The 14,550-nt window shown below is 38.1% G+C and overlaps 1 protein-coding gene across 3 annotated transcripts in view; it reads left to right on the top strand.

The window, feature by feature from the left end:
• LOC109824534 overlaps nt 1–2,051 on the top strand; it is a 12,442-nt gene extending 10,391 nt beyond the window's left edge. Inside the window, exons 4-8 of one of the 3 annotated variants that reach the window (XM_020391152.1) lie at nt 460–512; nt 613–767; nt 964–1,044; nt 1,144–1,257; nt 1,414–2,051. In XM_020391152.1, coding sequence (XP_020246741.1) covers nt 460–512; nt 613–767; nt 964–1,044; nt 1,144–1,247 — 393 coding nt within the window. In that variant the 3' untranslated portion in view covers nt 1,248–1,257; nt 1,414–2,051. The remainder of the gene's footprint in view (nt 1–459; nt 513–612; nt 768–963; nt 1,045–1,143; nt 1,258–1,413) is intronic. The other 2 variants (XM_020391153.1, XM_020391154.1) reach the window with 2 other exon arrangements.

Here is a 14,550-nt window from a genome sequence, read left to right as displayed (position 1 = left end):
CATGTTGTTCCCAAGCATAGAGGGTGATGGAGTGAATAATAAGTTCCATAAAAGATCAATTGTAATTTTAACCCGGAATCATTGTTGGACTTTAACATTTTGTTCATGGATAAGCTTCGAACAGAAGTTAGAAGTTCCTAGCTCGGGCCAGATAAATTTCAAGATGACATGAATAAGGCAGTTCTTTACATTAAGGCTCATATAGGATCCTGGAGCACCGAGGAAGCTGGCTTAAGTTCTTCATACTAAGATTTTTTACATTAAGGCTCATATAGGATCCTGGAGCACCGAGGAAGCTGGCTTAAGTTCTTCATACTAAGATTTATGATTCTTTTTTTTTTAGGATCCTGGAGCACCGAGGAAGCTGGCTTAAGTTCTTCATACTAAGATTTATGATTCTTTTTTTTTTGTCCTTCCTGATTCCGTTATGATTCCATTATGATTCCATTTTCTTTGCAGATCAGTCCTTCAAAATTTGAACCTGATGTTGGGGAAGGTCAAAGGCGCAAACTGTGAGTTATTGTTAGAAAGTTTTTGCATCTCGTTAATATGCTTCATGATCTCTCAAACTTACTGCTTTTGCTTGTTTTCTTTTTTCTTTTTATAATTTAGTTATCATCACATTTATCTTCCTGTTGGTGGGTTTTCGTTGCATGAGCTATCAAAAGAGATGTTGTTGAACAGAGAAAATGATATTCTGTATAATGTCTGTGGATTTGGTGAAGACCAGCAGATTTGTGATCTTTGTCCAAGGTCATTCTACTTAGGTAATAACCCTTTTCTTTAGATTTTCTAGACTTTAGACATTAATAAAATTCTTCAGTTTACTGCTTAATTTTAAGCAATAAACCAAATCCTCAGTTTACTGCTTAATTTTAAGCAATAAACCAAATCCTCAGTTTAGTGCCTAAGCTTACTTATCATTGTTGTGGTGTCAATATTAGAAGCTTCTTATCTTTGTAGCTTGTCTTTGTGCTTATATGCTGATATGGAAATTCAATTTCTCACCCTTCATGGTTCTAATCATTGTCATCTTCTACAATAGTGAGTTTGCTCATAACAACATATAATACATGTCATTTTTGTTTCTTTATCATGATTTTTTTCACTTAGACTTTTCCATTTACAATTTGGTAATTGCAGGTACTATTATGACATTACAAAAGAAGCGAGTGAAGCGATCGCCAATGCCCGACAGTTGGAGGCTGAAGGAGATTTTTGTTACTGGTTTTGTGTTTGGCAGCTGATTTCTCCTCCGTAAGCAACTTATTCCCTAGTTTATTTTGACATGAATTTGTCCGTCTTCTGTACTATTTTTACAATTTCCATTTTTGCAAGCAAGTTCTTGTTTCTGTAAACTTGCTTCTGTTAATCATCATAACTATTAATAACATGTTTTATTCTCATATCTAGGCATGATAAATTCGGTGTGCGATCAATTAGGCATGGTGAGGATGAATGATGGCTGCTTTGTTGAACCTAAATGCAAATTTGACCATCCTGTTGGAACTTTCACATACAACCTTTCAACATCACAGCGGTGCAGCAATTAAGGAATCCTTCAGAAAGCAGTGAGGTGTAGTCCTGAAGGCTTTCTTTGTCAGAACCTCGGCAAATGACCTCTTGTAGTGAAAATATTTAAGCAGAGAGATCAAATATTGAAGCATCAGTCTAGTTACCTTCCAAATTCATGATGTTCCGACTCTTTGATCAGGAGACCCTCTTACATGACAGAAAATTCAGGATCTCCCAAGTTCCACATGATTCATCTTGTTACTGTGCATTCTGCTTCATTTTGAGGGGTGAAAGATGAAAGGGAAATTTGTGGATTTAACCCATGTTCTTTCATCCAATTGTGGATAGGCCCCCTATAGTTCTATTGGTTCAGATGCACTCCCTATACTATCGCCCACTTGTGGATAAAACCCCCGAGTGTTTTCTTTTTCTTTTTCTTTTTTTTTTGGGCTCTAAATGTCTCTCTTTATTCTTTGTTTCTAATCCCTAATGTAATTCATTCTTAAAAATTATGAATTTACATTTTCTTTCTTTTATGTATAAAATTGTATTAATTTGAAAGTGATGCAGTGTGCTACATGTTTTCATTTAGCTGCCCGGTTGTCCTTGGTCTGGATATATTAAGTACATTCTAATTTATAGATATAGTACCAAATTATTAGTTTGAAGTTAAGAGACGTATCTAGAATATTGGAACCAGTAAAGAAAGTATAATTTGAGCTTAATGATATGTGCACATTGCGGAATAGCCAACTTGGTTGCTCTTGTTTTACAATTTATACCTACGATTTTCCACTTTTATTGGGAACCAGTACTAAAATGCACATCTATGGAATATGGAGGCCTTTTCTGCAGTGCCATATAACTTAAATAAAAATTTTGAGCAATATTATTTTTGGATTTATCTTATCCCCAAATTTAGTAAGTTGTCTCAAATAGGTTCCTCTGGTTATTTTGACCATACATCCACCTGACTCTATTTAATTAGCCCAATTAAAGTTATCGAAATATCCATCTAATCTCTCGTGAATGGCATAGATCACTCTATTTTAAATCGTCTTTTAATATTAATCTTTACTCTAAAGAAGTAAGAATCTTATTAGAATCATCTATATAGGAGTGAAGTGGTTTTTGACTATGAAGAGAAAAACTAAAGTTAAAACTCTAACCCTTTACCCACGCACCAATGGCATAGATCCCCCCAAAAACATTTAACCATAGCCTTCACCGGTGAGAAAGTCCCAACCTGTGCCCTATCATTAAAGAGCCAAATATTAAGTTTCTACCTAATTTTGGAGCTTCTAACTTGAAAAATGAGGTTTTATCAATTTGTGACGTTGCAGTCGATTTTTCCTCCCCCTTTCCACAAATGCGGTTGCGATTTAAACAAGGGGAAAAAAACTGAATGACCCTTCAATTTCCATTTTTAGTGTGTCAGACCTTGGAAACTATTTGGAGGCAAATAGGCTTTCTGTTTGATTCTAGTATTTGGGACTGTTATTCTGATTTAGATTTCTTTTAAATTCATAATTTTTTTGGTAGCTGATAGATATTTTTTCCCCTTGCACTGTTGACCTGATGGTGATTTTTCATTTTATCTTACGCTAAATTGAGAAAGTTTTAGTAATGCTAATGTTTTAAGTGTTAAATTTTATTGTTTACTAGCTGAACGAAGGAATTTTTTTGGGGTTCTTGTCTTTTACCCCAAAGTTTTACTCCAACTTATTTTTAAACCCATGGACTTACAAAATGCCTCTTAAACCCAAAAATACAAAGATCACTTATTTTTAAACTTAAGTCTTTATAATTATAATACGTATAAGTATACATTATATACATATTCAAAACTCAATATCCCCATAATACCGTCCTCTTCATTCTCTTTTCTACTCTTTGCTCCCTTCCAAACAACTTTTCACTACCCCATTGATCACTTGTCTTCTCCATAGCTCTCCAATTTACCCGTTTGAATCGATTTTCTCCTCCTAATTGAGGTCTATGTTCTTCCTCCTATCACCCCTCCACTTCCTCCACAAAAGGCTGCACCATGGAGCTCACATGCGACATCAAGTCCACCGGTTGTCCCTCCACTCCTTAGCCACCAAGCTCAAACAATTCAAGCTCATTCTTGACTGCCGACTGCTCCGACCAACTCTCTGCCATCCTTCATCTCGACTTCAGCTGTTCAACAAGGTCCTCGCTTAAAGATCAGCTCCACCACATCCGCCTGCAGTAACGAGATTACTTTTATGTTGGATTGAATTAGACTTTGGATTATAAGGCTTGGAATGCGAAAATATATGGGCAAAGTTTGATGTATATTGTGTGTTTGATGTAATGCTTCAAAAATATTTTTAGTTGATTTGTAATATTTTGCAAGATTATGTGTATTAGATAGAATTCATTTGATGCACACCACATGTTTGATTAAATGCTTTAAAAAGATTTTTGGTCGATTTGTATTTTTTGAAAAGATTATATAGCAAGTCGTCCATCGCCCGATGGAGTATGTGAATGATATATAACTCATAACGAGCTACACTTTATCTATAGCGAGCTACACTTCTACTATAAAGAGCTATACAATTTTTTAATGAGCTACACTTTTGAAATAAGATGCTATGCTTTTGCATATAGTGCTACACTTTGCTCCAACATTGTATAAATGAGAGTGCAACTGAAGTTAATAAAGAATTGAGCAAACAACTATATACATGGTCATCAATTTTCATTAATCAAAAAATTAATGACTATAAAGTGTTACACTTTGCTCTAAGAATGACAATATATCAACCATTTATTTAAGAAATTGGAAATAAAACTCTAATTAAATCGCCACATTGTCAACGAGAGTTCCACTCTCAATTTTCTAGTTTTTAGAAAAGTATAGCTCTTTAAACTAATGTAGAACATTTTTTTTGTGAAAATAGCTCTTTATTCCAAAGTATAGCTCTTTATGACCAAATTATAGCTCTTTATTAATAAAGTATATCGCTTTATGGTCTCTTAAAGTTCTAAAACTTAGTGAAAAAATAAATCATATCAGTTTTTTCTGAGCAATGTAAATGTGTGATGATATATACAATATGTTGTTCAATCAATCACCACAATGTTGACGAGAGGCCTACTCTCATTTTTTCAGTTTTTGGAAATGTATAGCTCTTTATACTAAAGTATAACACCTTTTTGTGAAAGTACAGTGTATGCAATAAAAATTGCCTTATTCCCTATGCAACAACTTGGAACAAGCAAAAGAGCTTAAGGGTCCATCTCTGGAAAGGCAGGTCGACTCCCCGAGAATCCACCCGACTCAGGCCGACTCCCCAAAAGAGTCCGCCTATAGAGACCAAGTGGCCGAGACCCCCTCGTCGACTCAGAGGGTGGTCTCAGTCCGCCCATCGAAGACCAAGTGGTCAAGACCCCCTCGTCAAATCGAAGGGCGGTCTCAGTCTGCTCCTCGAAGATTTCTCGGACTGAGACCCCCTCATCAACTCGAAGGGCGCTCTCAGTTCGGTCCATGAAGACTCCTTAGGCTGAGAGCACCTAGTCGACTCGAAGGGTGGTCTCAGTCTGCTCCTCGAAGACTCCTTGGGCCGAGACCGCCTCATCGACTCGAAGGGCAGTCTTAGTCGGCTCCTTGAAGACTCCAAGAGGCCGAGACTCCCTCGTCAACTCAAAGGGCGGTCTCAGTCGGATCCTTACAGACCAAGTGGTCGAGACCCCCTCGTCGACATGAAGGGCGATGTTAGTTGCCTCAGAGTCAAACACCACCATATGGCCCCGACTGCCAATAAAGTAAACCCTACCAGCTCGCCAGCATGAGTTGGGGCCACTTGAGTCATCCGACTCACCCGTACAAGTCAATATTGCCAAACCCCGCCTGTTTGGCTGACTTGCCAGCACGAGTCAAGCTCGCTTGATTGTTGAGCTTGCCAGCACGAGCTCAACCCTGCCTGTTTGCTGGTGAGCCCGCCTACACGAGCTCAACCCTGCCTATTTGCTTAACTCGCCAGCACGAGTCAAGCCTGCCTGATTGGTGAGCCCACCTACACGAGCTCAACCCTGCTTGTTTGCTTAACTTGCAAGTACGAGTCAAGGCTGCCTGATTGTTGAGTCTGCTTGCACGAGCTCAACCCTGCCTGTTTTCTTAACTCACCAGTACGAGTCAAGTCCGCCTAGTTGGTGAGCTCGCTTGCACGAGTTCAACCCCACCTGTTTGCTCGACTCACCAGTACGAGTCAAGCCCACCTGATTGGTGAGCCCGCCTGCACGAGCTCAACCCCGCATGTTTGCTTGACTCGCCAGCATGAGTTAAGCTTGCCTGATTGTCGAGCTCGCCTGCACGAGCTCCATATCACCTGTTTGTTTGAGCTCGCCTTTATGAACTCAACCTCGCCCGAATAGCGTAGGCGGGTGCCTGTTTGTAGGAGTAGGTCTACCAACTTCCCACGTTCTAGGTGATGATAAGTCATAGCTCTCATCACCTCTATTAGTGGTCACATCCCACAGCTAGGGGAGGGCATGTAGCTCCTCAACCATAGGTGGTAACATCCCACCAATAAAGGGATGGCCCATGCCATCCCTTGCCTATTTAAAAGCCTCCTTGGCCAACGTCCGGGGGGCGGGATAGTGGGCAATATTTCCAAAGACTTGGAATATTTCATTCTCTAGACTCTATTGAGAAGAGATTGGATGAGGCTAGTTAGTGGGTTGAAATAGCTCTTCAAACAGAGGCTCTCACTTAGCCCATTTATTGGTGAAAACCTTCCTAGCTTATTGCTTGTATTGTTGAAGTAGACTCATCCGAACTCTTAGATTTGAGGCTCTTAGTCTCTTTGCAAACTCTTGCATCGTAGCTCGTTCTAAAGCATTCGGCCTTGATAATCTTTCAAAGCTCGGGTAGTTGAACTCAATAATACCAAAGCTTCTACTGCGTACTGAAGCTCAACCATAACTTTGATCTGGTCATCTAAGGGAAGCAAACTCGGCACGAGCACCGAGGGAGGCGTCCAACTGTTGCCAACGAACCCACGTTAAACAAGAAGGGCCTTCCCTTCTCCTCTGTTATAAACATTTGATTCTTAGTTTGTAATAATCCATTCTTATAAATACAAACGACCCCTCAAACGGGAGATCAAATTTTTACACCCAACAGAAGATGGTGACCACAGTGAGAGAAACCATTCACTCAGATGAGTTGGTGGTGGCACAGTTTGATAAAGTTACAGAAGGGACAACCGTCGAGTCCCTTACGATTGAGTTCGACCAAGCCAAGTATGAAGAATACTTATCTTCTTCCTCCTCTGGAAGCCATGCATCACGCAAGTGCTACAGAGTCGTGCCTGTGGCCCGACCCTAAGTGGTCGAGGCGGCAAAGCCTGAGAGCTCCATCCGAGCTAAAGCAGGGGGTTCTATCTCCCCCATGCAAGCCAGCCAAGGGGCTACTTGTTAGGTTCCCAAGCAACCCACATAGTCCCTCATGCGAGAGGAGACTATAATACACGTCAGCACGGGCCACACTTTCGCCATCGACATGAGCCTCCCCCTTTCTAGAATAGCCGAGCGGCAGCGATGACAAGTTCTTGCCCGCCAGGAAGCCTAAGCCTTCACTTCCTATGATGGCCTAAATTACAATTCAGGCCTGAGAAGTACCAAGCACGAATGCTAAAGTTCCCATGTTTTAGCAGACTAGCGTGATCAGACGAGCTCCACACGCTTCAACAGGCTTCTTTCAGGCGCCCCAATTCCCCATAAACGACGGATCTTGGCATTTCAGCTAGCCTGACATTGCAGCGACCTCACACCATCATAGCGAGTTCCCATTTGGATTGGTGGACTTTAGCAAATCAGGCGAGCCCGCCAAATCAGGCGAGCTTCACTCTTTAAGTCGTCATCTCAAATCAGGCGGGCTACCTAGATCAGGCGAGCCCCATGATGTAGGCGATACACAACCTTAAGCAGGCGAGCTTCGTACACCAGGCGAAGCCCAGCGGGGTCGCCTAAAACCAAGCTATTGGGTCCTTTTGTTTTGATGATGATTTACAAACAATTTACATCTAATATTATTTGTCTAGTGTTTGTGTTTTGTATTTATTCTAGGCAAACAATATGTTAGAGTATGGATGGAATGGATCTTTCACAATCATATCCATTGGAGGATGGAAGGAATATCGGTATGAAGCCAATGCAATTAAAGTTGAAGATCCAAGTTCAAGCTTCATCCACAAGTTTACCAAGAAGAGCTTCGTTGAAGATTACAAGCTTGGGTATATTTAGTTTAGGTTTATATTATGTGTGTTGGTATTTTAAGCTCAATTACATTGGTTTTATCCACAAATAAGGTTTTGTTATATACATACACATTTATTTTCTTGTGGATAAATGGTTTTGGTTTATCTTTATAGATATGAAACAATATACATTCATATACATATTTTATGTTTCATATTTATCATTTTGTAATATGCATATACTATGCAAAATGGCATATTTGTAAAAAAATTATGTTTCTAGTCTATAGACTTCATAACAACATGTTATATATTTTATCAAGTCTATAAAATCAGTTTACAAAGTTTCAAAACTTGGTTTATGTCAAAACATCAAAATTTAAGTGTTTCATGTTTGCATGTTTTGGACATTTTTGTAAAATGACAAGTTTTCACAAATGAGAAGTGTAATTCCAAAAATTCTTTTTGTAACATGTTCATTAACATGTTTATAAATATTTTATAAAGTTTTATATTTTTTGGAATTTATTTTCTATTTTTAAAAACACTTCAAAAATCATTTTTTAGTTTTTAAAACAGGCTGAGTGTGTTATCAGTCGACTGATGAAAGTGCCTGGAATCATGTTTTTATCTATTTTAATTATGGTCGACTAACCAGTCGACTGATGATTCATTAGTCGACTGATATGATCCGTCAGTCGACTGGTGAGCTGGAAAATACCTCTAACGGCTAGCTCATTAGTCGACTGATGAAAGCCGTCAGTCGACTGATGGCATTGTTAGGTCTCATGTTATGAGCCTACATCTTCTAATCTTATTTTGATGATTACAAACAATTTCTAATGTTGTTTGTCTAGTGTTTGTGTTTCTTATTAGTTATTCTAGACAAACAACGATATTGGAGGATGGATGGAATTGAGCATTCACGATCATATCCAATGGAGGTTGGCGGAATAGTGGAGTGAAGCAATGCAATTCAAGTTGAAGATCCAAGTTCAAACTTCATCCGCAAGTTTACCAAGTCGAGCTCATTGAAGACCTTCATCAAGCTTGGGTAATTTAGTTTAGGTTTTATATTATGTGTGCTAAGTACTCTAAGCTCAATTACATACACACATATTTTATTGGGTTATATATATATATATATATAGAGGAATATGGGTATACTTGGGCCAAGGATCCTTGGTAGTGATGTGGACACATCTTGTCCATACATCACACCTTGAAGTTGGTGAGGTTCCATCTTCAAGGTGTGATGTATGGACAAGATGTGTCCACATCACTACCAAGGATCCTTGGTACCAAGTTACCCATATTCCTCTATATATATATGAGAAATATGGGTATGCTTGGTACCAAGCACAAATTTTGTGCTTGGTAGTGATGTGTCACATCTCTATCCACTCACTACCCATGTGAATTTGTTACCACATTTGAATGAGTGGTTTACAAGTTTATATAAATATGAAACCTATATTCGTGTTTACATATATATACATGTTTCATATTTTCCATTGTGTCAAATACACATATTGTGAAAAACTTTGTATTTTGATAAAATACTATATTTATTATTTATAGACTTCAATATCAGTTTATACATATTTTATGAAGTCTATAAAATTAGTTTATAAAGTTTCAAAACATGGTTTATGTCCAATGTCAAAAATAAGTGTTTTTCATTTACATGTTTTGGACTATTTTGTAAAATAGAGAGATTTCTCTTTTGGGAGGTGTTTTTGTAGCATGTTTATTATCATGTCTACAATCATTTCTCAAAGTTTTATATTTTTCTGATTTTATTTGCTATTTTTAAAGACAGTTTGAAATTCAGATTTCTGTTTCAAAACAGCCTGATAACCTGTTATCAGTCAACTGGTCGGTCGACTGATGTGTCGACTGAAAAAATCGCCTGGAATGTCAAAAAGTTTATGCTTTATTTTGGTCGACTGATAAGGTCGTCAGTCGACTGATGAGCTGGAAAATGCCTTTAACGGCCAGCTCATCAGTCGACTGATGGAACCCGTCAGTCGACTGATGGCATGATAACGGCTAAATTTTTTGATTTAGTCGACTGATGGAACCCGTCAGTCGACTGATGGCATGATAACGGCTAGTTTTCTAGATTTTTTTAGTTTTCGATTTTTTTAGTTTTCGTTATTTTGTCTTTTTATGATGTTCTCTCTTGGTTTTTGGGGTTGTTTCTTCATCCTATATATACCCCATACCCTCTAACTTCTGAGGTTAAATTTTAGAAGTGTTTAAAACAAGTTTAAGGGAGTTTAAGTTTGGTTTAAGTTTTGTTTTAAAAGAGTTTGTTTGTGAAGAAATTTTCACAAGAGCTTGAGGAGATCATCCATTAGTGTTTGAGTATTCAACTCTTCTCCCTCTCTTTCTTGTCATCTAGAGAAGTTTTTCTAAACTCATATCTAGCTATTTATTTGTTTGTTTATCATTTTTATTTCTTGTCATCTAGAGAAGTTTTTCTAAACTCATATCTAGCTATTTATTTGTTTGTTTATCATTTTTATTAAAGCTAGATTTACAATTGAGTTTAGATTTGTTTGATTTCACTCATTGTTTACACACACCCACTTGAGCTTATTATATTTTTATATATAGTATAATTTGGATTGTGAGAGTTGTAACAATTGAGTATGAGCCTACATAGAGTTCTCATCCATTGTAGAGGATAAACTTTGTTGATTTGAGTGCTTAATTATGAGATTCGTTTTTTATTAAACTAGTACACCAAGAGGAGTGTGTGGTGAGAGACGGGGTCGTCCCAAGAGGAGTGGGGTGTTTGTGGAAAAAATTAAAGTAAAAAGAAATGAAGGAAAATTAATCTGTATTCCTTTAATTTTAGTTACAATTGGATTTCCTGGTTACAAAAGAGAGGAGAACAAATTTGATTCTTCCTTTTGTTTAATTCTGGGTTCTTCACGGTGGCGATGGAGTGCCTCCTTCAAATGCTCGCGTCGAGTTTGCTCTCCGTTGACGATCCGCACGTCTTGATTCACTGGAACAGTACCTTCTCCTCATGATTTGACATTGTGGAGGACTTATATGGTAAGTTGGAAACTCTGTACGAGTTGATTGATCTTAACCGTAATTGGTTAGACAAGCCGAAGATCTCTTTTTTGCTGCCAAGGAGAAGGATCCAAAAGCCAGCCCCAAAGATCAAGGATCAGGATCCAGCCCTAAAGATTCAGCCTCCTGAACTAAGCTGATTTCTTAGTTATTTATAGAGGATTAAGGGGTGTAACCGCCCCCTTAATTCGCTCCTAAGTGGGGCTAATGGGATGTAACCGCCCTCTTAATCTGCTCTTAAGTGGGGGCGGAAATCCCTCAGATCATGGGGAGAAAACGGTTTCTGGAACCGTTCAACTCGTGTTTGAACGAGTCAAACGCAGGTCCTGCATTCTGGAATAAAATCTGCGTTTGGACGCAGTGTTTGGAAGTTGCGTTGGGCAACAGATGGAACCTGCGTTGGCAGCTGTTAGAAGCTGCGTTGGCAGCAGTTAGATATTGCGTTTAGCAGCGGTTGGAAGCTGCGTTTTGCAGCATTTAGGAGCTGCGTTTGGCAGCGAATGGAAGAAAACAAAAGATTTGATCAAAGAAAATTTGTTTTCATAACCAAAAAATTTTAAGATATAATTTTCAAAAACCAAGAAAAGGAAAAATAAGAACGCTAAAAATCTTGGTTTAAAATTTAAATTTGTTTTGGTACCTAAGAACTCTTGGTACCAAAAGATTTAGGGACATGACCCCTATCATTCAAGCTCAAAGCCCTAGGGTTATGAACCCTCTTGGGCGCATGTGGTGCACGAACACGGTCATAACAATAATCACTCAAATGACCCTTCCGATTGCAATTTGTGCAATGAAAAGGTTGAAATAATTTGCGTTGACCAAATGGTTGTGCACGGAAAACATTAGAAACATTTGCAATCATGGATGATCTTTTAAAATTGTTTTGCAAATGTGAAACTCTCTTTAAATCAAAACAAAATTTGGCCAAATGACCAAATCGACCACAAAAATCACATTTGTACACATGGACATGTTTATGATGATCTATATGTGTGTGTACATGTGAATGTGATGAAGAAGCCTTATGAGATGCACAAGAAACATTGATATTAGCATTTTTAGATTTTTGTGCATCATAGCAAAATTTAGATAAATGGCCTTTACGACCACAAATAGAGCATTTGTAAACTTTGCTATACAAGTGTGCATGGTGTGTATGATTCTTAGAAGAGTTTGCATTAGATTTTGCACACAAGTCCATAAGTTTCTTATGATTATCAATGCATGTGTTTAAGGTTGAATTTAAACAAGATATGCGGTTTTTCACATGATTCAACTCATCATTAGATACAACATCATTGATAATAGAAGTAGATCATGTATGGTTATTCTTAAAAGAATCAAATTCATTTCTAATGTATTCTACTTCCAGCATGGCATTATCTTTCTCATGAGTTAACTTACCAAAGTTTGAAATTAAAGAATCATGATCTAATTTTAATTTTTCATTATTTTCTTTAAGGATCATATTCTCATTAGAAATAGTATCAAACTTAGAAGCTAAAGACGCATGATCGGATTTTAAAATTTCATGCTTGCTTTTAAGATTAATGAAATCATTTTGCAATTTCTTGTAGGCATGCAATAATTTATCACTAGCACAAGCAAGTTCATTATTATCTAAATCAATAATAGATTCGAACTCGTAAACCTCACTAGGGCTATCGCCTAGTGCACGTGTGCATGAAGCTTCATATGAACTTGAAGCGGGATCCTCCAAAGCTTGTCGGATCCCCTCCAAGTCTCCTTGATGCGCTTCTATGAATTTCCATAATGTATAAGCGCTATCAAAAGAATCAAGCTTGTTAGACATAAATGAATCAAATGCATTTAATAAAAATTCTAACATAAGCTTGTTCATAATAAACATCTTTTTATTATGTTTGCTCCACTTGGATTTCTCCAACGTGGGCACAATATAAGCACAATCAATGATTTCCCATAAATCGATATTTTTAGATTGAACAAATATTTTGAATCTAAAACACCATTGAGCATAAGGGAAAGCATTGAATTTAGGAGCAATACTAGAATCATAGCCTAAACAAGATGCATCATTCATATCCATAATTTGTAAAAATATGCAAGCAAGATACAAATGCAAACAAAACAAGATTAGCACAAAAATATAACTTGGATCTTTAACTCAAGGCGATTAGACCTTAAATCAAAGAGCACCAAGCTCTGATACCAATTGTTAGACCCTAGAGGGGGGGTGATTAGGGTCTTATGCTAATCTAATCCGATTAAATGCCAATTAAAACTAATTAACAAGTTATCCTAGCAAGTATGAAATACAACAAGAATATAAGCTAGGATAAGCAATATGAACAATGAGATATATCCTATATGATAAAAATATATACAATGATATATAAACTAATACAAGGGTAAAAAATCTAAACTAGATAGTGGACAATTTAAATAGTGAGACAATGGCGAAATAAGCAATGAGCACAAATAAGAATAAACGCCAAGGCACACACAAACACAAGCAAATAATCACGGAGTTCGGACCTTCCGTCCTACGTCTTCGCTCCCCACTCCTTGGGAGAAATCCACTATCACAATCCGGTTTGGAAACCGGAACTTCTACACACTCGGTTTTCTAGCTAACCGAAAACTCTATAACTCACACTCTTGCAATCACACTCTACACCCACTAAGTGTTGGACCTAGCCGTGTCTCCCTCAAGTGCTCGGTTACAACCTCTCCCTAGGCACGTCAACCGACGCCACTCCTCTTGGGACGATCCCCGACTCTCACCACACACTCCTCACTCGGTGTACAAGAGTATTACAAAGTGATTTAACAATTAAGCACAATATACTCTTGCAATCACACTCTACACCCTCACAAGTGTTGGACCTCGCCGTGTCTCCCTCAAGTGCTCGGTTACAACCTCTCTCTAGGCACGTCAACCGACGCCACTCCTCTTGGGACGATCCTCGACTCTCACCACACACTCCTCTCGGTGTACAAGTGTATTACAAAGTGAATCTCACAATTAGGCTCAAAATACAACAAGATTGTTCTCTACAATAGATGAGAACTCAATATAGGCTCACTCTCTAAGTCACACAATCCAACAACCTAATTATACAATGTATGCAAATACAATAAGCTCAATGGTTGTGTGTGTACAAAGAGATAAATAAAATCAACTAAACTCAATATAAACACTAGCTTAATAAAATGATAATCAAACAATAAAATGTAAAGCTAGATTGAGTTTAGAAAACTTCTCCAATAAATGACAAGAGTGAGAGAGAGATGAGTTGAATGCCCAAACACCAAAGGATGATCTCCTCTTTGCTCTTGTGAAATTTGCTTCACAAACTAAACTCAAACAAACTCTTAAACCCTTTTTAAAACCCTTGTTAAAAATTTCTTAAACTTGTTTTAAAACTCTCTTGGATAGCTTGAGAGTTGAAGGCAATAGGGTATTTATACCCTCTCACAACTCAGCCAAAAACCCCAAGCAAAAAAGACAAAAACAGCCCAAAGCAACGGTCATAAAACTAGCCGTTGGAAGCTGAAAAAGACACTGTCGGTCGACCGGAAATTTCATCGGTCGACCGATGGAGCTCTCGTCGGTCGACCGGAAAATTCATCGGTCGACCGGAAAATTTCATCGGTCGACCGGACCGGTCGACCGACAGACTCTCTGTCGCATGGTGAGAAATGAACCAATGATCGGTCGACCGGTACG

Source organism: Asparagus officinalis, chromosome 9, assembly GCF_001876935.1.
Source record: "Asparagus officinalis chromosome 9, Aspof.V1, whole genome shotgun sequence".
Classification (NCBI taxonomy): Eukaryota; Viridiplantae; Streptophyta; class Magnoliopsida; order Asparagales; family Asparagaceae; genus Asparagus; species Asparagus officinalis.
This window is presented reverse-complemented; position numbering and strand designations above follow the sequence as displayed.